General features: G+C 47.6%; 2 protein-coding genes across 12 annotated transcripts; both read left to right on the plus strand.

Moving 5' to 3' along the window:
- Positions 1-1,790: 1,790 nt before the first annotated feature.
- On the plus strand, positions 1,791-22,103 carry LOC115502663 (leukocyte immunoglobulin-like receptor subfamily A member 6). 11 transcript variants are annotated; one of them, XR_003965154.1, is made up of 13 exons: positions 1,791-1,898; positions 2,056-2,091; positions 2,274-2,558; positions 2,705-3,007; positions 3,233-3,529; positions 3,749-4,051; positions 4,366-4,416; positions 5,326-5,442; positions 5,771-5,813; positions 5,891-5,928; positions 6,110-6,165; positions 6,934-7,444; positions 10,890-11,053. XR_003965154.1 is itself a non-coding variant. In XM_030298276.1 (13 exons), the coding sequence occupies exons 1-13, from the start codon at positions 1,865-1,867 to the stop codon at positions 7,321-7,323; spliced, it is 1,755 nt and encodes a 584-aa protein (XP_030154136.1). In that variant the 5' UTR covers positions 1,791-1,864; the 3' UTR covers positions 7,324-7,670. The 11 variants fall into 11 exon arrangements, 10 of the variants coding, with proteins under 10 accessions (XP_030154136.1, XP_030154131.1, XP_030154133.1 ...); XM_030298276.1 differs by lacking the exon at positions 10,890-11,053 and having other exon boundaries at positions 6,934-6,978; positions 7,177-7,670; XM_030298277.1 differs by lacking the exon at positions 10,890-11,053 and having other exon boundaries at positions 1,792-1,898; positions 6,937-6,978; positions 7,177-7,670.
- LOC115502726 (leukocyte immunoglobulin-like receptor subfamily A member 6) lies at positions 18,844-27,506 on the plus strand. The gene is given in 9 exon segments (XM_030298409.1): positions 18,844-20,392; positions 20,584-20,717; positions 20,876-20,911; positions 21,101-21,385; positions 21,535-21,856; positions 22,063-22,358; positions 22,576-22,875; positions 26,550-26,600; positions 26,746-27,506. Coding segments are annotated over 9 exon segments (1,596 nt in total). The 5' UTR covers positions 18,844-20,366; the 3' UTR covers positions 26,892-27,506.
- The last annotated feature ends 39 nt before the right edge of the window (positions 27,507-27,545 follow it).

Here is a 27,545-nt window from a genome sequence, read left to right on the forward strand (position 1 = left end):
CCGCTGTCGAGGACTCAAAAAGATACAGAGGTAGGTGTCTCAGACATCCCCACTCAACTTGCCTACTTGGTTTTCACGGAAGGCATAGACGGGCCTTGGAGAAGCAGGCTCTTGTGTGTCAGGTCATTCCAGTTTCCACTTCTACTCCATCTGAAGACCCATAGAAAAAACCCACCAATCCCCTTGGCACCTGCTGTGCAGCTCCTGATTGGTGGGTTTATTTTCTTGGCTCTTTCTGTAAAAGCCATCAGGTTCAGTATGCGGTTAGCTGTCAGGGCCAGTTATACGCTGTCACTGTCCACATTCGGGGCCACGTTATGTCTCCAGCCCTGTGTTATCAAGGCTGTGGGGACCGTGACTGCCCCTCCATTACACAAGACATCACACAGGAACGCGCCATGCTGATTGGATCTGTGAAACAGGGAGTAGCAACTCTTCTAGGTGCTTTGTAAGAGTGTGGGAAAGAAATCTCCCCAAATCTCAGGTTCCTGCTGCCTCGGTGAAATCTCTAGGAGCACAGCTGCCTGAGGCATGTTGAGATACCCCACCCAAGGTGAAGACTCATTGCTCTGTCTCATCCTCCTGCTAAGGAGACAAAAATTCACTCCCTAGTGGGCCAACTTGGGAACGTGGAGACAACATACAGCTCCCTGGGCTTGCGACCTCCACCCACTTACTGAGTGTCTTGAGAGGCTGTTGGCTTTGAGTGGTGAGAAACAAGAGAAACCCTTGCAGTGGGCCCTGGCCTGAGTTGCATGACTCAAGACATGCAGTGGGGTTTGGAGCACCTGTGGCAGATGAGGTCAACATCCTTCAGCAGAGAACTATATGGATGAAGGAGGGCATAGATATTAGAGATTTTGGAACCACACTATGCCATTTCTGTAGAGAACTAGTCTCCTTTGTGAAAGACCTTCTGGGGTGCTCCTGGACTCCAGTAGACACAGAATGTCTGGACATGGGTCGTCATAAAGGTCCTAATGAGTGAAAGAAGGAGGCAGGGGGTCAGAGCCAAAGAAGTGACCCCAGAGCAGGTGGAGTGATGTGATGTCCTGAAGATGGCAGGGAAGATGTGAATGGATTCACTCCTGGGGCCTCTAGAAGGAACACAGTCGGTTGGGCGTCAGGTCATGATCTTGCAGTCCGTGGGTTCGAGCCCAGCGTCGGGTTCTGTGCTGACAGCTCAGAGCCTGGAGCCTGCTTCCAATTCTGTGTCTCTTTCTCTGCCCCTCCTCTGCTCTCTCTCTCTCTCTCTCTCTCTCAAAAATATACATTAAAAAAATTAGGAGCACAGCCTGAGGACCCCCAGATTTTAGCTCAGGTGTGTCCATTTTGGACTTCAACCCTCCAAAACTGTACCATTGTAAATCTTCACAGTTTTACCCACTAGCTTGTGGTGACTGGTTATGGTAACAACACAACAGGAAAATAATACACCAGATACTCCGTTTTAAATTATGTTTCTTTTTTAGTCTGGGGGTTTTGTTTTGGTAGTCTGAGCTCTGCAAACTAGTTTGAATCAGTCCTGTCCAGTGATGTATTTCTGGGCCAGATACATTGCAAATACTTAATAAATACGTGTTGAAGCTTGGGTCACAAGGGGGTAGCAGGCCAGGAAGACAACAGTTTATGGATCAGGTGAGGCCTCGGATGTGGTCAAAATATCTGCAAAGCCGGCTGCCGTCTCCAGCCTCAGCCCTGGGGAAATGACAGCCAGGCTGTTCCCCTTCCTGCCTGGCTGCTGATGTGACAACCCCATGACCAGGCAGTCCAGCCTCCGAGTGGCCACACCCTGTGCTTCTGTCTGTCCTCCAAGCACCAAGGTCCCTCCATCTGCACAACAGGGACAGAGGCAGGAGACATCATGACCCCCACCCTCACGACCCTGCTTCTCCTCGGTGAGATCTCAGGAGGGGAGAGGACGCCCTAGTCTGGGAGGAACCTGCGTCACAGCCAGGCCCTGGGCTGTTAGAGACCCCAAGCACAGGAAGCTCGTGGGAAGGAGGGGTTCTGCTCAGGATTTGGGGCAACCCTCTCACAGGAACTCTTTTCCAGGGCTGAGTGTGGGACCCAGGACCCGAGCGCAGGCAGGTGAGTGTGTCCCCAGGTGTTCCATCCCACCTCCTCACTGGGGACAGGGGTCACCCACCAGGCAGCGGGGAATGGAGAACAGCAGATCTGGGCGGATGGAGAGGGGACGTCTGGGGGTTTGGGGCTGAGCTGGGAACTGGGGATGGGGAAGGTCTTGTGACCCAGCCTCTGTTTCCTTCCAGAGACCCTCCCCGCACCCTCCCTCTGGGCTGAGCCAGGCTCTGTGGTCCCTTGGGGTAGCACTGTGACCATCTGGTGTCAGGGAATCCTGGAGGCCCACGAGTTCCATCTGGATAAAGACGGACACCCAGTGCCCTGGGACAGACAGAAGCCACTGGAGCCTGGGAACAAAGCCAAGTTCTCCATCAGACACATGACAGACAGACATGCAGGCCGATATCACTGTTCCTGTCAAAGCCCCACTGGCTCCTCAAAGGGCAGTGACCCCCTGGAGCTGGTGGTGACAGGTGCGAGCCCCCTCAGGGTCCCCGCCCCAGGCTCTGCCCTCGGGGAGGGGGTCTGCTCCCAGAGCATCTCCCTCTCACAGTCCAGCCCTGGGGATACTGTGGGGGGATCTGGGTCCTATTTAATGTGTCCCTTCCTCCTCTCCTAGGTTTCCATGGCGAAACCACTCTCTCAGCCCTGCCCAACCCCATGGTGACCTCAGGAGGGAAGGTGACCCTCCAGTGCACCTCATGGACGGCATTCCATAGGTTCGTCCTGATGAAGGAAGGAGAACCCAGACCCGTCTGGACCCTGGACTCTCAGAAACCCACCAGTGGACAGTTCCAGGCCCTGTTTCTTGTGGGCCCTGTGACCCCCAGCGCCAGGTGGACGTTCAGATGCCATGGCTATTTCAACAGCACTCCCCAGTTGTGGTCATACCCCAGTGACCCCCTAGAACTGCTGGTCTCAGGTGAGGGAGTCTGATTTTTGTTGCATCCGTGTTTTGACCACCAGACAGGTTATGGAGGCTCTGCTCCCAGGGGAGCCCCAGATCAGAGGGTGGGGTGAGGGGATCACAGGGATCTCACAGGTCAGAGACACAGAATGTGAGAGACACTGAGACCTGGGGGTCAGGACAGGAGAAGAGAGGTTTGGGGAGAATCTGCTCCTCAATCCATGACTGGTTGTCTCCCAGGTATGTCCAGGAAGCCCTCCCTCCTGACCCAGCAGAGCCCCGTCGTGACCCCTGGACAGAGGCTGACCCTCCAGTGTCGCTCTGACGTCGGCTATGACAGATTCGCTCTGTACAAGGAGGCGGCACGTGACCTTCCCCAGCACCTTAGCCTGCAGCCCCAGGCTGGGCTCTCGGGGGCCGACTTCCCCCTGGGCCCAGTGAACAGCTCCCATGGGGGCCGGTACACATGCTATGGTGGACACAACCTCTCCTCCGAGTGGTCGGCCCCCAGTGACCCCCTGGACATCCTGGTCACAGGTGAGGGGACACGGGTTCAGTCAGGGCCCCCGACTCTGCACAGGCCCTGCTGGGGGTGTCCCAGGTGTTGGTGGCTGGGGTCAGGGGTGTGGGGTCCCCAGGGAGGGAGAGAGACAGAGAGACAGACGGGAAGGGGAAGGGGAGAGACTCAGAGGACAGACAGACAGACTCAGTTCAGAGCAAGGATGGACAGCCCCTCACCTGCCTTCCTCTCTCTAGGACAGCTCTCCTACACACCCTCCCTCTCAGTGCAGCCAGGACCCATGGTGGCCTCAGGAGAGAATGTGACCCTGCTGTGTCAGTCCTGGAGCTTTGTGGACACTTTCCTTCTGTCCAAGGAGGGGGCAGCCGACCCTCCCCTGCGTCTTAGATCAAAGTACCGAGCTGGACATTACCAGGCCAAATTCTCCATGAATCCTGTGACCTCAGCCCAGGGGGGGACCTACAGGTGCTATGGCTCATATAGCACCTCCCCCCACCTGTTGTCACACCCCAGTGACCCCCTGGAGCTCCAGGTCTCAGGTGAGGGGCCCCAGCCCTGCCCCCTCTGTGTCCCAATGTTGTCTTCAGGGCCCTGTGCCCAAGAGAGCCCTGGGCTGAGACATAATGGAAGGGGCTCAGGGGAAGTGTCACCCGAGGGGTCCGCCCCTCAGAGCACAGGAGGGAAACACGCCCCTCCCTCCCTGCCCCTTTCCTTGTCCCCGTCACCACAATGCTCCAGGTGGAGGAGGAGGGCCCTGGGGGCCGCAGGGCACATGAGGGAGAAGACTGTAAGCGGAGACAGGGTCTTGAAGGGAAACTCCAGCCCCCTCCTCTACTACCGCCTTTCCCCCCAGGATCCTCTGGAGAGCCCGGCCCCCCAGCCACAGATCCCAGCTCAACAGCTGGTGAGTCACGGTGGCTTCTGTCCAGGGCTTTCCTTCCCGTGTTTCAGAGATGCCAGGGCGGCCACCAGGCTCCAGGGGCTCTGAGGCCGGGGGAGGAGGGCTGGGGTGGTCATGGCAGAGGGAGAGGGTGGGGGCCCAGCTGGGGAAGAGGCAGCCCCCTCTGCCCACCCCCCACCCTCCCCGACCCCAGGAGCCTCTGCGGGCAAGTGAAGGTCTCTGTCAGGAGGAGGCGGGTGGGTCCATGGGAGCAGGGGTTGGTTACACCATCAGTTCAGGCACCTCTGGAGACACTGGCTTGGACACGCCCCTCCCCTGCCTGGGCCTCAGTTTCCCCAGGTGTAAAGGAGAGAGTCGTGGCCCAGATTAGATTTCCCCTCAGTTCTGGCCGTGGCTCTGGCCCCCTCCGGGGGGAGAGGAGGGCTCATGGGGAAGCCCCTCCGGGTCGGGATTCTATGGGGACCTGACCCCCTGCAGCGGTGGGATGACCCTGGAGGGGGAGGGGCGGGAGGACAATGGCTGGGGGCCTTCAGGTAGTGAGGGGAATCTGGAAGGACCCTCGGCCCCAGACGAAGACCCTGGGACAGACCCGCCTGCAGATGAGGAGCCCAGAGCCCCAAGTTGGTGTCGGCCTGGGGGGGCAGCATGCAGAGAGCGCAGGGAACCCACAGCCCGGGTTCCAGTCCCAGCCCTGCCGCCTCCACGCTGGGCCACCTGGGACACGTGATCAGCCTCCCTGTGCCTCACTTTCCTGTCTGTGGAGTGGGGGGGGGGGGCGGGGTGACAGTCCCCTGCTGCGTGACCCTTGACAGGGTCAGAGGTGAATGCCCAGAGCCCAGCACGTGCCTGGCACACAGCCGGCGCCCAGTTAAATGGCATCACTGGCTCCTTCACGGTGTGGCTCTGCCCAAGGTCCCAACCGGTTCCTGTACGTCCTCATCGGGGCCGCGGGGGCCTTCGTCCTGCTGCTCTGCCTCCTCGTCGTCCTCCTCGTCCGTCGCCGGCGTCAGGGCAAAGGCAGGAAGCCGGGTGAGAAGGGACGGGGGTGACCAGCCCCAGGGGGTGGTGGCTCTCCCGCGGGTGGATGGAAGTGGCTCAGGGCGCCAGCCAGAGGGAAACCAGACGCGGGAAAGGCCAGCGTGGAAAGACACTTCTGCAGAGTCTCACGTCGGAGAGGCTAGAAAGAAAACACCTAAGGTCGGCGCCCATGTGCCAATTGAAGGTGTTTTCTTCTCTTCCGTCTCGGGAGATGTTGAAACACGGGCAATATGTGTGAAGGGTTCCTTTCCTCTGGGATCACGTGGCGGGGGTCGTAACCTCCCAGCCCAGGGGGAGGCTGATTCCCAACTTCCTGCAGGGGCCGCAGACCCAGAGCCCCAGGACAGAGGCCTGCAGGACAGGTAACTCGTGCCCGCAGACCCCCGGGCCCCCACCCGCCTGCCCGTCTATGCCCCCTAACACCCCATCTCCTCCCCAGCTCCGGGCCAGCTGCCGCCACCCAGGAGGAGTCCCTCTGTGAGAGGAGTGGGGCCGCCCCGGGGGGTGGGGGCTGGGAGGGGCTGGTGGCTGGGAGTGCGGACGGCGTTCCTGCACGTGTGGCCTCGGCCCCTCAGCCGCCACTGGAGCCCCTGGACCGCGGGGTGGGGTGTGAGCCCAGGGGACCTTGCCAAGAGCTACGCCCCCCTTTCTGCCCCAGCAGATGCCGCCGTGCAAGACGCACAGCCCGAGGAGGGGGTGGAGCTGGACCAGCGGGTGAGACCCCTGCTCCCGTGCAGACCCCGAGGGCCCTCCTGGTGCCAAACGTAAACCAAAGGACACTCCTGTGTCCTCACACCACCCGGTCGTGGCGGTGTCCCACGGGTGCCCTCTCCCTCCTTGGGCACCCCGGGGCCTCTTGCCGGGACCTCGCGGGACCTCCCACATGCCCCCCTTGACTGGTCCTCACCCGCCGTCGGACTTCCGGTTGTTGGGGTGCTCGCCCAGGTCTCAAGAGGGTGCGTGAAGAAAGGAATCACCCGCAGGTCTCTAGGCCCCATTCGTTCATTTGCCCGGCAAATGTGCACGGAGAGCCCACCGTTTACCAGGCCCCACCTAGTGCTGCAGGCACGACAGTGAGCAAACCTGACCCACGCTCGGCGAGCTCACCTCGTGGGCGACAGACCGTATGCGAGGAAGTGGGCAGTGTCCTGGAGTGCAAAGTGTGGCTGGGGAAAATAAGGCAGGAGGTGGGGGTAGCAGGCGCAAAGGTCCTTAGGCAGCAACATGCGTTTTCAGGAAGGTGGGGGTGACGGCCATGTGGTTGGAGCCAAATGAGCAGGAAACAGTGTCAGGAACAGATTCAGAGCCGTAGGAAGCACCCAGATGCCCCAAGGCTCAGGAAGTCCCTGAGGAGTCCACCAGGAGATTGACCTAAGCTGCCTAAAAGTTCGAAAGCATCACTCTGGCACCAGTGTGGAAAACTCACCGAGGCTGTCGAGTGGAATCAAGGAGACGAATCTCCCCCTCACTGTCTGTCCCCAGCAGGACGCGGAGGATGGAGACCCCCAAGGAACGACGTATGCCCAGGTGAGCCACTCAAGATCAAGACTCAGTCGGGGACCGGCCACTTCTCCTTCCCCGCTGTGGGGGGGATTGCCGGACACAGAAGACAAACAAGCAGAGGAAGACAGGCAGATGGACAGTCAGGTGGGTCCTCTCTTCTCCAGGCTCCCAGGCTCGCCCCACCCCAACCACACACCTCCCCTCTCCCTCCGCCCACTGCAGGCTGCCGCATCTGACGCCCCCCCAGATGTGACCTACGCCCAGCTGAACCGCTTGACGCTCAGACGGGAGACGAGTGCACCCCATTCCTCCCAAGCCGGGGAGCCTCCAGCAGAGCCCAGCGTGTATGCTGCTCTGGCCATCCGCTAGCCCAGGAAGGCCCCACAGCCCACACTCCAGGGAGGGGACCGCGGGGACCCCAGGAGGCGCAGGAGCTGCCCACAGAGGCCGCCCAATGGCCCCAGCCAGCTTGGACTCCTAACCTAGACCAGTAAGAACTCCTGGGACCCTCTGGGAGTGACCGGATTCTGGCATCAAAAATAGCTAGAGCCCCTACATTTTGGAAATAAAGCGACAGACTTCTCAATAATCCGTGAGCGAAATGAGAAACCCAAAATGGAAATGGGAGAATGCTTACGCTGAATGATAATGCAAATGTTACACATCAGACCTATGGCGCAGGAAAATTAGCAACCAGGAACGAACGTATTAGAAAAGAAAAAGCCTAAAATTAACAACTCAGGCAACAAGAGATGTTGGCGAGGATGCAGAGAAAGTGGATCTCTTTTGCACTGCTGGTGGGAATGCAAACTGGTGTAGCCACTCTGGAAAACAGTATGGAGGTTCCTTAAAAAACTAAAAATAGAACTAACCTACGACCCAGCAATTGTACTACTTAGGTATTTAGCCAAGGGACAGAGGTATGCTGTTTCAAAGGGACACATGCACCCCAATGTTTACAGCAGCACTATCAACAATAGCCAAAGTATGTAAAGAGCCCAAACGTCCATTGACAGATGAATGGATAAAGAAGATGTGGGGTGTGTGTGTGTGTGTGTGTGTGTGTGTGTGTGTGTGTATAAAATGGAGTATTACTCGGAAATCAAAAAAGAATGAAATCTTGCCATTTGCAACTATGTGGATGGAACTGGAGGGTATTATGCTAAGCAACCTAAGTCAGTCAGAGAAAGACAAATATATTATTTCACTGATGTGGAATTTTAAGATACAAAACAGATGAACATAAAGGAAGGGAAGCAAAAATAATAATAAACAGGGAGGGAGACAAACCATAAGTGACTCTTAAATACTGAGGGTTGCTGGAGGGGAGAAGGTGGGGGGCTAAATGGGCAAGGGACATTAAGGAGGACACTTGTCGGGATGAGCACTGGGTGTTATATGTAAGTGATGAATCACTAAATTCTATTCCTGAAATCATTTTTACATGATATGTTAACTAACTTGGATGTAATTTTTTAAGAAGAAGAAGAAAGGAAAAGAAAAAAGCCTAAAAAGTCAATGATCCAAGTTGTCATACCAAGAATTTAGAGGAGGAAAGAAGCAAATTATTCCAAATGAAGGTAGAAGGAAGGAAATTATAGTGATAAGAGTAGCTACTAATGAGGACGAACAAAAAATAAAGAAGAATCAATAAAGCCCAAAATGTTCATTTTTTATTTTTTATTTATTTTTTATTTATTTTTAAAATTTTTTTTTCAACGTTTATTTATTTTTGGGACAGAGAGAGACAGAGCATGAACGGGGGAGGGGCAGAGAGGGAGGGAGACACAGAATCAGAAACAGGCTCCAGGCTCTGAGCCGTCAGCACAGAGCCCGACGCGGGGCTCGAACTCACGGACCGCGAGATCGTGACCTGGCTGAAGTCGGACGCTTAACCGACTGCGCCACCCAGGCGCCCCAAAATGTTCATTTTTTAAAACATTAATCACATTTATAAATCCTAGTCAAAATGGCCAAGAGTGGGGGGCACCCATTATCATTTTCAGGAGGGCATCACATCCTACAGACTTTAAATCAGTAATAGAACATGATGATCGATTGTATGCCAATATATTAGAAAATGTAGATGAAATGAACACAATCCCCAAAAATACAAGTTTCCAAAATGATGAAGGATAAGTAGAAAATATGTATCACCTTATGTATACATTAAATGCATTGACTCTGTGATCAAAAATCACCCCCCAACTGAAGTGTGAGGAAACTGACAGAAATGGAGAGCAGAATGGTGGCTGTCAGGTCTGGGGGTGCAGAAATGGTGAAGTGTTGGTCAAGATTATAGGTATAAGATTAAGAGATATATAGTTAGTTCTAAGATTATACATTCTGGGGATCTAATGTACAGCATGGTGACCATAGCTATACTGTATCATCTTGAATGTGGCAAAGAGAGTAGACCTAAGATGTTCTCATCATATAAAAAAGGCAGCTATGTCATGGGATGGAAGTGTTAGCTAATGCCATAGTGATAATCATCTTGTAATATATACATGTGTCCGTTGAGGAGGCTTCATTGGCAATTTCCTCCAAACACTTACAAAACACACACACACCAGAATTACACAAGCCTTTCTTGAGAAAAAAAAAAAAAAAAGGAAGTAATATTTTATCAGGCTAGGAAAATATTGACACCAAAGCCTGGAAAGGAATTTATAGAATGGGAAAGGTACGGAACGATGTCTCACATAAACTTAGATGTAAATCTCTAAACGAAACATTCACAAATAAGATTCAGCAGTATATAAAAAGGACAATACATCATGACCATACTGGATTTTGCAGGGGAGAGGAAGAACAGAGTAGCTTAAAGTATTAAAAATCAATCAATATAATCCAATACATTAACAGAATAAGTTAAAAAAAATGACCATCTCACAAACTAGTGGTTGCCAGAGGGGAAGAGGGTGGGGATGGGTGAAGCAAATGAAAGAGCTTAAAAGGCATAAACTTTGAGCTAGAAAATAAATGAGCCACAGGGATGAAAAATACAGCATAGGGAATATAGTCAATAATATTGTAATAATTTTGTTTCTGACACTAAATAACTACACTTCATATAGTGAGCATTTCATAATGCATGTAATTGTTGAATCACTATACTGTTCACCTGAACCTAATATGTCAATGTAGATGATTGTACTTTAGTTAAAAATTTAAAAAATGAAGAAATCTCAACAGGTGCAGACAAAGCTTTTGATAAAATACACCAACAATTCATCATGAAAATAAAAACTCATCAGATATAAAAGGTTGTTTCTTAGAACTTACAGAGGCATATTTAGCAATCACCACTTAGCCAATCATTTTTAAAGGTGAGAACTTGAAGTCCTCTCTCTGATTGGAAATGATGCAAGTATGTTTCCTATGACCATTTGTATTTAGCATGGCATTGAATTTATTTAATTGGAGGTACTAACCAATTAAATGAAGCAAAACAAAGTGATAAGCACTGAAATGGATAAGAATAATAATTGTATTGCTTCAAGATTACACAGGTGTGTGCACAGAAGATTAAAAATAATATAAAGATGTATTATCCAAATTAAAAAGTTTCCTTGCCATTTGCAGTGACGTGGATGGAGTTAGAATGCATTATGCTAAGTGAAATAAGGCAATCAGAGAAGACAAATATCATATGATTTCCCTCATATGTGAAATTTAAGAAAGAAAACAGATGAACATATAGAAGTAGAGGGGGGAGAGAGAAGAGAGGGAAACAAACCATAAAGACTCTAGAGAACAAACAGGGTTGATGGAGGTGGGTGGGGGATGGGCTAGATGGGTGATGGGTATTAAGGAGGACACTTGTTGGGATGACCACTGGGTGTTGTACGTAGGTGATGAATCACTAAATTCTACTCCTGAAAACAAGATTGCACTGTATGTTAACTAAAAAAAATTTTTTTTAATTCCAGATTTACTGGATACATGGTCAATATTTAGAAATCAGTTGCATTCAGAGTTCCAGTTCTGGATGAAGATAGAGTAGGTGGATGCCCCCCTATTTCTTTATACCGGTGAGACTGATTATTTACTTCTGACCTCCAGAATTATAATAAATTTATGTTATCTTAAGATACCAAGTTTGTGGTCATTTATGACAACAGCAATTAGAAACTAATACAACCACTTAAATTTTCTTTTGATTAATGTTTGCATAGTACATTTTTCATTCTTCTACTTTTTTATGTTTTTATTTATTTTTTGAGAGAGAGAAATAGAATGTGAGTGGGGGAGGGACAGAGAGAGAGAAGGAAACACAGAATCTGAAGCAGGCTCCAGGCTCTGCACTGTCAGCATAGACCACGATGTGGGACTTGAACTCACAAACTGTGAAATCATGACCTGAGCTGAAGTTAGATGCTCAACTAATTGAGCCACCCAGGCACCCCTCTTCTACCTTTTCATGTGGTTACATTACATAAAATTCACCATTTTAACCATCACTAAAGCATATAATTCAGTGGCATGAAGTATATTTACCATCTTAGACAATCATCACCACTATCCATTTCCAGAAAACTGTTATTATACCAAATGGAAGCTCCCTACACATTAAATAATTACTCCCATGTCCCTTTGTCACCAGCCCTTGTCAATCTCTGTTCCAATTCCTATGTCTGTGACTTTGTCTACTTAGTACATCAAAGTGGAATCATACAATATGCGACTTTTTGTGTCTGGATTTTTTACTTAGCACAATGTTTTCAAGATTCATCCACATTGTTCATTCTTTTGCTTTTCACCCATTTACACCATTATATTTGAAGTGAATTTCTTATAGACTGCAAATAGAGTTTTGCTTATAGTTGTTTTTCTTTTTTTCATCTTTAATTAATTTTTTTTAAATTTACATCCAAGTTAGTTAGCATATAGTGCAACAATGATTTCAGGAGTAGATTCCTTAATGCCTCTTACTCATTTAGCCCATCCCCCCATCCCACAACCCCTCCAGTAACCCTCCTTTTGTTCTCCATATCTAAGAGTCTCTTATGTTTTGTCCCTCTCCCAGTGTTTATATTGGGAAGCAAAACTAATATAGTTGTTTTTCTTAAGCCCATCTTAAAATCTTTGTCTTTTAAGTGTTGTATTTAGATCATTTACTTATAGTGTAATTCCTGATAAGATTGTTATTAGATTTCCCATTTTATTTTTGTTTGTCCCCTCTTTTGTTTGTTCTTCTATTTTTCCTCTTCTGCCTTTAAAAATATTTTATTGACATTTTAACAATATTTATTCTTCTAATCCATGATCATGGAGTGTTTTTCCATTTCTTTGTATTTTCTTCAATTTCCTTCATAAGCTTTCTATAGTTTTCAGCATACAGATCTTTTACATCTTTGTTTAGGTTTATTCCTAGGTATTTTATGGTTCTTAATGCAATTGTGAATGAGATCGGTTTCTTTATTTCTCTTTCCGTTGCTTTATTATTGGTGTATAAAAATGCAACTGATTTCTTTACATTAATTTTCTACCCTGCGACTTTGCTGAATTCATGTATCAGTTCTAGCAGACTTTTGATGGAGTCTGTCAGGTTTCCCATGTGCAGTATCATGTCGTCTGCAAAAAGTGAAAGTTTGACTTCATCTTTGCCAATTTTGATGCCTTTGATTTCCTTTTCTTGTCTGTTTGCTGATGCTAGCACTTCCAACAGTATGTTAAGCAACAGCAGTGACAGTGGACATCCCTGTCGTGTTCCTGATCTCAGGGGGAAAGCTCTCAGTTTTTCCCCATTGAGGATGATATTAGCTGTGGGCTTTTCATAAATGGCTTTTATGATGTTCCTTCTATGTTCCTTCTATCTCGACTTTCTCGAAGGTTTTTATTAAGAAAGGATGCTGTATTTTGTCAAATGCTTTTTCTGCATCGATTGACAGGATCATATGGTTCTTATCTTTTCTTTTATTAATGTGATGTATCACATTGATTGATGTGAGAATATTGAAGCAACCCTGCAGCCCAGAAATGAATCCCGCTTGATCATGGTGAATAATTCCTTTTATATGGTGTTGAATTCGATTTGCTAGTATCTTGTTGAGAATTTTTGCATCCGTATTCATCAGGGATATTGGCCTGTAGTTCTCTTTCTTTGCTGGATCTCTGTCTGGTTTGGGGATCAAAGTAATGCTGGCCTCATAGTATGAGTCTGGAAGCTTTCCTTCCCTTCCTATTTTTTGGAACAGCCTGAGAAGGATAGGTATTATCTCTGCTTTGTAGAATTCCCCAGGGAAGCCATCTGGTCCAGGACTTATTTGTTGGGAGATTTTTGATAACTGATTCCATTTCTTCACTGGTTATGCATCTGTTCAAATTTTCTATTTCTTCCCTTTGAGTTTTGGAAGTGTGTGGCATTCAATGCAATAGCAATCAAAACTGCACCAGCATTCTTCTCAAAGCTAGAACAAGCGATCCTAAAATTTGTATGGAATTACAAAAGACCCCGAATAGCTAAAGTATTATTAAATTTAAAAAGTTTTTAATGTTTATTTATTTTTGCAGAGAGAGAGACAGACAGAGCATGAGTGGGGGAGGGGCAGAGAGAGAGGGAGACACAGAATCTGAAACAGGCCCCAGGCTCTGAGCTGTCAGCACAGAGCCTGATGCTCGAACTCACAGACAGCGAGATCATGACCTGAGCCGAAGTCAGATCCTCAACCAACTGAGCCACATAGGTGCCCCACCAAAGTAATATTGAAGAAGAAAACCAAAGTGGGAGAAATCACAATCCCAGACTTTAGCCTCTACTACAAAGCTGTAATCATCAAGACAGTATGGTGTTGGCACAAAAACAGACACATAGACCAATGGAATAGAATAGAGACCCCAGAATTGGGCCCACAAATATATGGCCAACTAATCTTTGACAAAGCAGGAAAGAGTATCCAATGGAAAAAAGACAGTCTCTCTAACAAATGGTGCTGGGAGAACTGGACAGCAACATGCAGAAGAATGAAACTAGACCACTTTCTTACACCATTCACAAAAATAAACTCAAAATGGATGAAAGACCTGAATGTGAAACAGGAAACCATTAAAACCGTAGATGAGAAAGCAGGAAAAAACCTCTTTGACCTCAGCCGCAGCAATTTCTTACTCGACACATCTCCAAAGGCAAGGGAATTAAAAGCAAAAATGAACTATTGGGACCTCATCAAGATAAAAAGCTTCTGTACTGCAGAGGAAATAATCAACAAAACCAGAAGGCAACCAACAGAATGGGAAAAGATATTTGCAAATGGCATATCGGATAAAGGGTTAGTATCCAAAATCTATAAGGAACTCACCAAACTCCACACCTTAAAAACAAAAAATCCTGGCACAAAAACAGACACACAGACCAATGGAATAGAATAGAAACCCCAGAACTAGACCCACAAACGTATGGCCAACTCATCTTTGACAAAGCAGGAAAGAACATCCAATGGAAAAAAGACAGCCTCTTTAACAAATGGTGCTGGGAGAACTGGACAGCAACATGCAGAAGGTTGAAACTAGACCACTTTCTCACACCATTTACAAAAATAAACTCAAAATGGATAAAGGACCTAAATGTGAGACAGGAAACCATCAAAACCTTAGAGGAGAAAGCAGGAAAAGACCTCTCTGACCTCAGCCGTAGCAATCTCTTCCTCGACACATCCCCAAAGGCAAGGGAATTAAAAGCAAAAGTGAATTACTGGGACCTTATGAAGATAAAAAGCTTCTGCACAGCAAAGGAAACAACCAACAAAACTAAAAGGCAACCAACGGAATGGGAAAAGATATTTGCAAATGACATATCGGACAAAGGGCTAGTATCTAAAATCTATAAAGAGCTCACCAAACTCCACACCCGAAAAACAAATAACCCAGTGAAGAAATGGGCAGAAAACATGAATAGACACTTCTCTAAAGAAGACATCCAGATGGCCAACAGGCACATGAAAAGATGTTCAGCATCGCTCCTTATCAGGGAAATACAAATCAAAACCACACTCAGGTATCACCTCACGCCAGTCAGAGTGGCCAAAATGAACAAATCAGGAGACTATAGATGCTGGAGAGGATGTGGAGAAACGGGAACCCTCTTGCACTGTTGGTGGGAATGCAAATTGGTGCAGCCGCTCTGGAAAGCAGTGTGGAGGTTCCTCAGAAAATTAAAAATAGACCTACCCTATGACCCAGCAATAGCACTGCTAGGAATTTATCCAAGGGATACAGGAGTACTGATGCATAGGGGCACTTGTACCCCAATGTTCATAGCAGCACTCTCAACAATAGCCAAATTATGGAAAGAGCCTAAATGTCCATCAACTGATGAATGGATAAAGAAATTGTGGTTTATATACACAATGGAATACTACGTGGCAATGAGAAAAAATGAAATATGGCCCTTTGTAGCAACGTGGATGGAACTGGAGAGTGTAATGCTAAGTGAAATAAGCCATACAGAGAAAGACAGATACCATATGGTTTCACTCTTATGTGGATCCTGAGAAACTTAACAGGAACCCATGGGCCGGGGAAGGAAAAAAAAAAAAAGAGGTTAGAGTGGGAGAGAGCCAAAGCATAAGAGACTGTTAAAAACTGAGAACAAACTGAGGGTTGATGGGGGGTGGGAGGGAGGGGAGGGTGGGTGATGGGTATTGAGGAGGGCACCTTTTGGGATGAGCACTGGGTGTTGTATGGAAACCAATTTGTCAATAAATTTCATAAAAAAAAAAAAAAACAAAAAATCCAGTGAAGAAATGGACAGAAGGCATGAATAGACACTTTTCTAAAGAAGACATCCAGATGGCCAACAGACACATGAAAAGAAGCTCAATGTCACTCCTCATCAGGGAAATACAAATCAAAACCACACTGAGATAACACCTTACGCTGGTCAGAGTGGCTAAAATGAACAAATCAGGAGACCATAGATGTTGGTGAGGATATGGAGAAACAGGAACCCTCTTCCACAGTTGGTGGGAATGCAAACTGGTGCAGCTGCTCTGGAAAACAGTGTGGAGGTTCCTCAAAAAATTAAAAATAGATCTACCCTATGACCCAGCAATAGCACTGCTAGGAATTTACCCAAGGGATACAGGAGTGCTGATGCATAGGGGCACTTCTACCCCAATGTTTATAGCAGCACTTTCAACAATAGCCAAATTATGGGAAGAGCCCAAATGCCCATCAACTGACAAATGGATAAAGAAGATGTGGTTTATGTATACAATGGAATACTACTTGGCAATGAGAAAGAATGAAATCCGGCCATTTGCGGCAATGTGGATGGAACTGGGGGGTATTACGCTAAGTGAAATAAGTCAGGCAGAGAAAGATAGATAACATATGTTTTCACTCATATGTGGATCCTGAGAAACTTAACAGAAGACCATGGAGGGAGGGGGAGGGGGGGAAAATGTTACAGAGAGGGAAGGAGGCAAACCGTAAGAGACTCTTAAATACTGAGAACAAAGCGAGAGTTGATGGAGGGTGGGGGAGAGGGGAAAATGGGTGATGGGCATTGAGGAGGGCACCTGTTGGGATGAGCACTGGGTGTTGTATGGAAACCAATTTGACAATAAATTATATTTAATATATAAAAAAGAAAGTAGGGGTAGAAGGAACATACCTCCAGTTCATAAAGGCCATATGCAAAAGACACACAACTAATATCATCCTCAATGAGGAAAAACTGAGAAATTTCCCACTATGAACTCCACCACGAAATATCAAGACACAGATGTCATGGATATACTGTGCACACCAGCAGTCTCCTGTCTCCATCTCTGCAAAATTCCCAGCCAGTGTCCCCTTGGATGGCTGCCCAATATCCTCCCCACTGCTCTCCTTCCAGAACTCACCATATCCACCAGACTCCCTCTTCCCCAAGTACTTCAGTCTGTGCATTGCATCTGACAAAGTGTCCTCAACATTGTTTTCCAATTTTATATTCTGCTCTTCATCTGTGTCTTCTCAATGATGGTAAAAATAGTTTGAGACTGTTCCATCTAGTCTTTTTTTTTTTTTAAGTTAAATTCAAGTTAGTTAACATACAGTGCCGTTTTGGTTTCAGGAGAGGAACCCAGTGGTTCATCTCTTACATATGACACCCAGTGCTCATCCGAAAAGTGCCCTTCTTAATACCCATCACCCACTCAGCCCATTACCCCACCCACCTCCCCTCCAGCAACCTTCAGTTTGTTCTTGGTTTTTAACAGTCTCATGGTTTGCCTCCCTCTGTTTTTATCTTGTTTTTCCTTCCCTTTTGCCATGTTCATCTGTTGTCTTTTTAAAATTTCACACATGAGTGAAATTATTTGATATCTGTCTTTCTCGGACTGACATAATTCACTTCGCGTAATGCTCTCTAGTTCCATCCACATTGTGGCAAATGGCAAGATTTAATTTTTTTTGTTCCCTGAGTAGTATTCCATTGAGTACATCTTTATCCATTCTTCTGTCAGTGGATATTTGGACTCTTTCCATACTTTGGCTATTGTTGATAGTACTGCTAGAAACATTGGGGTACATGTGCCCCTTTGAATCAGCATTTTTGTATCCTTTGATTAAATACCTATTAATGCAATTGCTGGGTTGTAGGGTAGTTCTATTTTTAATTTTTTGAGGAACCTCTACATTGTTCTCCAGAGTGGCCACACTGGTTTGCATTCCCACCAGCAGTGCACCAGGGTTCCCTTTTCTCCACATCCTCTACAACATTTGTTATTTCCTGAGTTGTTAATTTTAGGCATTCAGACAGGTGTGAGATGGTATCTCATTGTAGTTTTGATTTGTATTTTCTTGATGATGAGTGATGTTGAGCATCTTTTCATGTGTCTGTTGGCCATCTGGATGTCTTCTTTGGAGAAGTGTCTATTCATGTCTTCTGCCCATTTCTTCACTGGAGTATTTGTTTTTTGGGTGTTGAGTTTGAGAAGTTCTTTACAGATTTTGGATATGAGCCATTTATCCAATATGTCATTTGAGAATTTCTTCTTCCATTCTGTCGGTTGCCTTTTAGTTTTGTTGATTGTTTGCTTTGCTGTGCAGAAGCTTTTTATCTTGATGAGGTCCCAATAGTTCATTTTTGCTTTTATTTCCCTTGCCTCTGGAGAAATGTTCAATAAGAAGTGGCTGCATCCTAGGTCAAATAAGTTGCTGTCTATTTTCTCCTGTAGAATTTTGATGGTTTCCTGTCTCACATTTAGGTCTTTCATCCATTTTCAATCTATTTTTGTGTATGGGGTAAGAAAGGGTCCAGGTTCATTCTTCTGTACGTCGCTGTCCAGTTGTCCTAACACCATTTGCTGAAGAAACTGTCTTTTTCCATTGGATATTCTTTCCTGCTTTGTCAAAATTAGTTGGCCATATACTTGTGGGTCCATTTCTGAGCTCTCCATTACATTCCATTGATCTATGTGTCTGTTTTTTTGTGCCAGTACCATACTGTCTTGATGATTACAGCTTTGTAATACATCTTGAAGTCCAGAATTGTGATGCCTCCAGGTTTGGTTTTCTTTTTCAACATTCCTTTGGCCATTCAGAGTTTTTTCTGTTTCCACACAAATTTTAGAACTCTTTATTCTAGCTCTGTGAAGAATGCTGGTATTATTTTGATAGGGTTGCATTAAATGAGTAGATTGCTTTGGGCAGTATGAACATTTTAACAATATTTGTTCTTCCAATCCATGAACATGGAATAATTTTCTATTTCTTTGTTTCCTCTTCAATTTTTTCATAAGCTTTCTATAGTTAAGCAAACAGATCTTTTTATCTCTTTGCTTAGGTTCATTTCTAGATATCTTAAGGGGTTTGGTGCAATTTCTAAATGGGATCAATTCCTTGATATCTCTTTTTGCTGCTTCATTATTGGTGTAAAGAAATGCAGCTGATTTCTGTAGATTGATTTTATATCCTGCACTTTGCAGATGACATGATAGTCTTCATGGAAAACCTGAAAGTCTCCACCAAAAACAGGTAGAGCTGATCTATAGGTTTTTACCTCCAACGTATTCACTAATGCATTTCTAAGTTTATGTATCTTCTATAATATAATCTCTGTTATGGCTTCAAAACTTCAGTTTTCTTCTCTTTCAGATGTGTAACATGGATAACATAATGAGTTTCCTATATTCTTACTGTTCTATAATCTCAGCTATGATAAATGACTTATAGAGAGTCTGACGTCCATTCATATTGTACACTCACCTCCACACACCTATTTCCAGAGACAGTTGCTCCCAGGGCTGTCTTGAAGCTGTAAGGGGTGGATAGTCATGGAAACCTTGTCCTGTGGCCTCCACTCTCCCAACATAGCATCTGATGAGGGAAATTTGGACAGTGATGGCTCCCATGGGAGCCACACATTCACACATGCACTGACACCCATGTGGGGCTCCAACGGAAGGAAGCACTTTACACACAGACAGAGGGAACATGGCTCAGTGCTGACCTTGGGCTGGATCAGTGGGCAGAGACATGTCAGGTCCCACTCCACACATGGTGGAAGGTCATGAAGCTTCCACAGTCACCCAGAAAGCACATGCCCTTCCTGCCTGTGAACACCTGGCTGCCCCTCCTGGCCACACAGAGGCAGAAATCAAATTGGATGACCCCCAGCTGGATCCCAGGGACTGGTGGTCACTTGGCTTTGGCCTCTTTTTCTCTTGTGGTCCTGTCAATTCTAGAAACGTTTGTTTCCCCTTTCTTGCAGTTGACGGATGCCAGCTACGTCAGAAACATCATAAATAGCATTTCTCCACGTTAGAAGCAGATGGGTTCTCTAGAGAGGGTGTATCCCTGGTCCAACCTGACTGTGGGGCCCAACACCTGGTCCTCTCCTGTCCCAACCACACCCCTCTTATTCAGGTTGGGAAACTAACAATGATTGATTCTGCCATGTTCCGGGTACCCCTGACCCCACACCCATTATGAGGAGTGGGGTTCAGGACAAAGTGCTACAGACCAGGTCCCTCTGCTAAGGTCTCATGGGCAGCAGATGATGGAGTAATATTTACATTAGAATTAGCTTTGTCCCCCAGATCAGGGCACTCACCCATGCATTGTCCCCTACATCTTGCATGCAGGGCCCCAGAATGGGAAGGAGGACTCTGCCCCAGACATAAGGGGCACTGAGAGACAGGAGGGACTCATGGGCATGTTCCCAGGAAGTGGAGGTGGATGATGACACAGGAAAATAGAGAAGTCCATGAAGGCTGTGACAGAAAGAAAGCCCACACTCTAAGGCCAGGAGAGGGCTGTGTTTCCTTCCCTATTTCCCTGTATTTCTCCTCTGTGTTCATTGCCATGGTGACCTTGACCTGAATCATGCAGAAATGCCACAGGTATGTCTGCACTGACATGAGGCCACAGAAGATCTAGAACCCTCATCACCTACAGCATCTCCGGAGCCTGGGAACCCCATGTGTGGTGGCACCCCCAGGATGTGGTGAGAATGACGGAGAACCCATAGGGGAGTCTCTGGGAGGGAAGGACGTGCCCTGGTCTCCTCACCTAGACAGGGCATCTCAGGAAAACTCGGGGTCCACTTACTGCACCTTCATGGACACCAGAGCCACCTCCTGGGGACAGGCTGTACTCCTTCCTGTGGGGCTGCTGACGTGACAACCCCATGACCAGGCGGACCAGCCCCCAAGTGGCCACACCCTGTGCTTCTGTCTGTCCTGCGGGCACTGAGATCCCTCCATCTGCACAACCAGGGACAGAGGCAGGAGACACCATGACCCCCACCCTCACAGCCCTGCTCCTCCTCGGTGAGATCTCAGGAGGGGAGGGGACGCCCTAGTCTGGGAGGGACCCGCAGTCACAGCCAGGCCTTGGGGTTTCAGAGACCCCAGGCACAGGAGGCTCATGGGGAGGAGGGGTTCTGCTCAGGATTTGGGGCCATCCTCTCACAGGAACTCTCTTCCAGGGCTGAGTGTGGGCCCCAGAACCCGAGGGCAGGCAGGTAAGTGTGTCCCTAGGGGTCCCTAGGAGCGTGTCCCCTCCTCACTGGAGACAGGGGTCACCCACCAGGCAGCTGCAAATGGAGAACAGCAGTTCTGGGTGGATGGAGAGGGGACGTCTGGGGCATTGGGTCTGAGCTGAGAACTGGGGGTGGGGAAGGTCTTATGACCGAGCCTCTGTTTCCTTCCAGGGACCCTCCCCAAACCCTCCATCTGGGCTGAGCCAGGCTCTGTGGTCCTCCGGGGTAGTGCTGTGACCATTTGGTGTCATGGAATCCTGGAGGCCCAAGTGTTCTTTCTGGTTAAAGAGGAACACTCAGGGTTCTGGGATGTTCATTTCCCAAAGAAGCCTGGGAACACGGCCAAGTTCTCCATCACACACATGACAGATAGACATGCAGGACAGTATCACTGTTCCTATCGAAGCCCCGCTGGCTTGTCAGAGCGCAGTGACCCCCTGGAGCTGGTGGTGACAGGTGCGAGCCCCCTCAGGGTCCCCGCCCCAGGCTCTGCCCTCAGGGAGGGGGTCTCCTCCCAGCGTGTCTCCCCTCACAGTCCAGCCCTGGGGGTGTTGTGGGGGGTGGAATCTGAGCCCCATTTAACACGCCCCCTCCTCCTCTCCTAGGATTCCAAAGCAAACCCCGTCTCTCAGCCCTGCCCAGCCCCGTCGTGACCTCAGGAGGGAAGGTGACCCTCCAGTGCACCTCATGGATGGGATTCCATAGGTTCGTCCTGATGAGGGAAGGAGAACCCAGACCCGCCTGGACCCTGGACTCCCAGCGACCCACCAGTGGACAGTTCCAGGCCCTGTTTCCTGTGGGCCCTGTGACCCCCAGTGCCAGGTGGACGTTCAGATGCCATGGCTATTTCAACAACACTCCCCAGTTGTGGTCATACCCCAGTGACCCCCTAGAACTGCTGGTCTCAGGTGAGGGAGTCTGATTTTTGTTGCATCCGTGTTTTGACCACCAGACAGGTTATGGAGGTTCTGCTCCCAGGGGAGCCCCAGATCAGAGGGTGGGGGGAGGAGACACGGGGATCTCACAGGTCAGAGAGACAGAATGTGAGACACACTGAGACCTGGGGGCCAGGATAGGAGAAGAGACGTTTGGGGAGAATCTGCTCCTCAATCCACAACTGGTTGTCTCACAAGTGTGTCCAGGAAGCCCTCCCTCCTGACCCAGCAGAGCCCTTTCTTGACCCCTGGACAGAGGCTGACCTTCCAGTGTCGCCCTGATGTTGGCTATGACAGATTCGCTCTGTACAAGGAGGCGGCACATGACCTTCCCCAGCACCTTAGCCTGCAGCCCCAGGCTGGGCTCTCGGGGGCCGACTTCCCCCTGGGCCCAGTGAGCGGCTCCCACGGGGGCCGGTACACATGCTATGGTGGACACAACCTCTCCTCCGAGTGGTCGGCCCCCAGTGACCCCCTGGACATCCTGGTCACAGGTGAGGGGACACGGGTTCAGTCAGGGCCCCCGACTCTGCACAGGCCCTGCTGGGGGTGTCCCAGGTGTTGGTGGCTGGGGTCAGGGGTGTGGGGTCCCCAGGGAGGGAGAGAGACAGAGAGACAGGGGATGGGGAAGGGGAGAGACTCAGAGGACAGACAGACAGACTCAGTTCAGAGCAAGGATGGACAGCCCCTCACCTGCCTTCCTCTCTCCAGGACAGCTCCCCTCCACACCCTCCCTCTCAGTGCAGCCAGGACCCATGGTGGCCTCAGGGGAGAATGTGACCCTGCTGTGTCAGTCCTGGAGCTCTGTGGACACTTTCCTTCTGTCCAAGGAGGAGGCACCCGATCCCCCCCTGCGTCTTAGATCAGAGTACCGAGATGGGCATTACCAGGCCAAATTCTCCATGAATCCTGTGACTTCAGCCCAGGGGGGGACCTACAGGTGCTACGGCTCATACAGCACCTCCCCCTACCTGTTGTCACACCCAGTGACCCTGGAGCTCCAGGTCTCAGGTGAGGGGTCCCCAACCCTGTCCTTACTGACTCCATCAGCTCAGGGCCCAACCCTCAGGAAAACCTGACAGTGACAAATAAAGGGTTCAGGGGACTCCGTAGAGTAGGGTCCAGCCCAGGAGAGGTTGGAAAGAGCAGGGATCTCCACCCAGGCTCCCCCATCCTTCAGTCTCAGCAGAGATGAGAGGTAGGGTGTGGGTGAGGGGTGGGTGAAGGATCGTGAGTAGACAGAGGCCTCCTACTCTCTTCCTGATGCCTCCATATCAGAATCTGAACTGTGGTGTCAGGCCCCATGGACTCTCCCCTAGAGGGAAGTCTCTATACCTGTGGGCTCTGCTCTGCTGCCCCCTATGCTTACCTGGGGGCCTCACTGCCACTGGGTGCACACCTGATACCAGGTTCAAAGCTTTTCAACCTTATTCGTAAAAATGGTGTCAATTCATAGCTTGTTTTAAGAATTGGTTAACTACTTTAATACCACAAAGTAAGTTGTCTGAATAATAGTTAAGTATGCCTAAGGGAGCTATTGGTTTGGGCATATTTTTATGTGCCGTTAACTCACTATGCACTCTCTGACTTCCCATTGCTGGTTTTTTTTTTTTTTTTCGTAATTAATTTATTTATTGGGGCACCTGGGTGGCTCATTCAGTTGAGTGTCCAAATTCAGCACAGGTCATGATCTCGCGGTCCGTGAGTTCGAGCCCCACATTGGGCTCTGTGCTGATGGCTCAGAGCCTGGAACGTGCTCTGGATTCTGTCTCTCCCCCTCTCTCTGCCCCTCCCCTGCTTGCACTCTGTCTCTCCTTCTCTCTCAAAAATAAATAAACATTAAAAATATTTTTTAATTCAAGTTAGTTAACACACTATGTAGTATTGGCTTCAGTAGCAGAACCCAGTGATGTATCACTTAAAATCATTCTCTGTTTTTATCTTATTTTCCTTCCCTTCCCCTATGTTCATCTGTTGTCTGTCTTAAGTTTCACATGTGAGTGAAATTATATGATATTTGTTTTTCTCTGACTGACTTATTTAGCCTTAGCATAATAACTCTAGCTCCATCCACATTGTTGCAAATGGCAACATTTTATTCTTTTCCATCACAGAGTAGTATTCCGTGTGTGTGTGTGTGTGTGTGTGTGTGTGTGTATGTATCCTACACACACACATACACACCACATCTTCTTTATCCATTCATCAGAAAATGGACATTGGGCTTTTTGCATAATTTGGCTATTGTTGATAGTGCTGCTATAAACCTTGGAGTGCATGTGCCCCTTTGAATCAACATTTTTCTATTCTTTGGATAACACCTACAATTACAATTTCTGGGTCTAACATACTTCTATTTTTAGTTTTTTGAGGACCCTCCATACTGTTTTCCAGAGTGGGTACAACAGTTTGCATTCCCACCAGCAGTGTAAAGGGTTCCCCCTTCTCCCCATCCTGGCCAACATCGGTTGTTTCCTGAGGTGTTAACATTAGCAATTCTGACAGGTGTGAGGTGGTTATCATTCTGGTTTTGATTTATATTTCTCTGAAATGAGAGATGTTGAGGATCTTTTCATGTGTCTGTTAGCCATCTGGATGTCTTCTTTGGAAAATTGCCTATTCATGGTTTCTGCCTATTTCTTCACTGGATTATTTGGTTTCGTGGGATTGAGTGCGATGCGTTCTTTATAGATTTTAGATACTATTCTTTATCTGATATATCATTTGAAAATACTTCTCCCAGTCCATTGGTTGCCTTTTAGTTTTGTTGACTGTTTCCTTCATTGTACAGAAGCTTTTCATCTTGATGAGGTCCTTACAGTTCATTTTTGTTTTCGTTTCCCTTGCCTCCAGACATGTCTAGTAAGAAGTTGCTGCGGCGAAGGTCAAAGAGGCTACTTCCTGTGTTTTCCTCTGGGATTTTGATGGTTTCCTGTCTTATCTTTAGGTCTTTTATTCATTTTGAATTTATTTATCTGTATGGTGTAAGAAAGTGGTCCAGTTTCATTCTTCTGCATGTAGCTGTCCAGTTTTCCCAGCACCATTTGCTGAAAAGAGCATCTCTTTTGCATTGGATACTCTTTCCTATATTGTTGAAGATTAGTTGGCCATAAATGTGTCAGTCCATTACTGGGTTCAACTGATCTATGTGTCTGTTTCTGTGCCGGTACCATACTGTCTTGTTGATTATAGCTTTGTAGTACAGCTAGAAGTCCAGAATTGTGATGCCTCCTGCTTTGGTTTCTTTTTCAACATTACTTTCAGTCTTTGCGGTCTGTAATTTTTGTCTCTCTCTTTTTTTTTTCTATTTTGATTTTCATATTAAAATGAGGTAATAGCTTTTCATGATTCCTTGTCTTTGTGTTCACTCGATATTATAATTCCACTGAACTTCTCTGTTCCTTGAAGTTGAAAACCATACATAGGGACTTCCTCAGTTTGACCCTGTGAGATAGTGGGAGCAAAGTTTGTCTTTGACAATGTAAATAAAATGATTAGCTATCCTTACTGGAAACATCACCAGATTTCTAGAGTTTGTCCCAAAACACCAAGATGATGATGGAGCCTCCCATTATGGGCATGCCTCCCTGAATTGTCTCCATTCACCAAGCCTGAGACCAGGTGTTCCTGTCGTCTTCCTGCCCCCAGGCCACAGTCATGACTGAAGTTCTGTTGAGGAACAGACAGACCACACCTCTCTGTCTCTCCCTTTCTCTAGACAGGAAGATCTACATATCCATACAAATACACGTGATTATGTATTCATTTATCTATAATATTTCTGTTAATATAAATATATATGGTTATATATGTATATACAAATGATCTATGAATATAACACACACACACACACACACATATATATATATATATATATATATATATATACATACACACATACAGATATTCATCTTCATGGCCATGCTCTTCATTCAATAGCTTTTCACAATAGGATCTCCCTGCCTAGACCCACACACAAGCAAGGAATAATGGTGTTTATGTGACCCAGTAAATGAACATCACCTTTAGGAAATACATACTAATGTGTTTTGTATAGATGTGTGCACCTATCTATGTGTATATCTATCAACCAGTGTGGGCATTTCTAATTATATGAAAAATGAATTAATGGAAGCACACGAGGATGTAAAGTTCCAGGTACAGATTAAAATGCAGTCCCAGAAAGATGGGAGCTGGCTGAGATGGAGGGAAGGAGACCCTGCCCCGGAATATCCGGTCCCTCTGTGCTCCTAACCTTCAGGAGCCCCTGATACCAACCCCTCATCCATGGATGCTGGATCCTTGGCTGTTGAATAAATGGGAACTCTCAGCTGTGGGGACATGAGCACATGGGGTTTTGTATCCCAGACTGAACAGGGGACATATAAGGACACAATTATTTCTGTGTCGGGAGGATATTTTTCTCCCCAACCCTGAGCTCCTAGGGCACAGGTAGCATCTACTCCAGAGTGACTCATAAGCAAAGTCTGAATTCAAAGAAGACATGGAGATGGAAGAAATCCAATGAGTATGCCAAAGGAAACCCCATTACTGCAGAGAAGGGGTTGTTCAGGAACTGTATAAAAACTATGTAATGAGGAATGAGGGATATAGAACACAGAGTCAGAAGACAGGCTGGACAGTGGTCTCAGGCTCCTGAGCATCTGCTTCTATTTTCCCCACAGTAGCAGCTGACACCATCAGCCCACCCCAAAACAAGTCAGACCCCCACATTGGTGAGTAGAAGAAAATCTCAGTTTGGGGACTGGCATGGAGGGTAAAGTCCTATCAAGGGGAGGTGGGTGACTTTGGTGGGCATCCAGAATCTGGGGTGATTTGGCTCTCCCCTGACCTCTGTAACCTTTTGGTCCTCATTCCTAGCCTCCAACCCCAAAGATTACATGCTGGAGAATCTCATCCGCATGGGTGTGGCAGGCTTGGTCCTGGTGGTCCTCGGGATTCTGCTATTTCAGCCTCAACACAGCCACAGAAGAACCCCAGATGCAACCAGGAGACAAACACAATGAGAAAATGGAGGCGACCCACCATTCTGTGTGGCAGAGCTCTGGGAATGAACCTAATGGTCCAGGGGGTTCTGGAAGAAAATCTGCAGCTTTGCCAGCAGAACTGTCTGCTGAGAAACTGTCTGGGCTGTTGCCTGGCCAGGACTCTTCGTCCATGAACTGTGGTACTTTCCCTCCTGCCATTGATGGATTCCCTTCACTGCCACCCTGTCTTTTTTCATCCCTGTGACAGGAGGGTACATCTCACACTGGTTTAGGTTCATACCTTCCTACAGTGTCATGTTCTGGTCCACTTTACTGGGATACATTTTCCTTTATTTTCAATTTTCACATTCCCTAATGTGTGCTGTCTACTTCCATTCCTTCAGCACCAAACAAAACATTTGTTTTAATAAGTGAGTAAGTGGGTGAAAATCAGATCCACTTTGTGACAGAGAAAACCAAAACCAATGCCTTAACTCCCTCTGGACTCATAAAGCTCTTTGCTCCTCATCCAATGATTCCTGGGGTATTTTCCAGAAATACCCGTAGTTGGACTGAGCACAGGGTTGTCTGAAGTGACAGCCTGGTGTTGTGCCGCTACACTGGTTCACGAGATAATCATTTTTTAGAAAGCTGCTTCCCATGGCGTTTGCCCATTTCTTCGGTGTAAACACG

The sequence above is a fragment of the Lynx canadensis genome, chromosome E2 (assembly GCF_007474595.2).
Source record: "Lynx canadensis isolate LIC74 chromosome E2, mLynCan4.pri.v2, whole genome shotgun sequence".
Lineage (NCBI taxonomy): Eukaryota > Metazoa > Chordata > Mammalia > Carnivora > Felidae > Lynx > Lynx canadensis.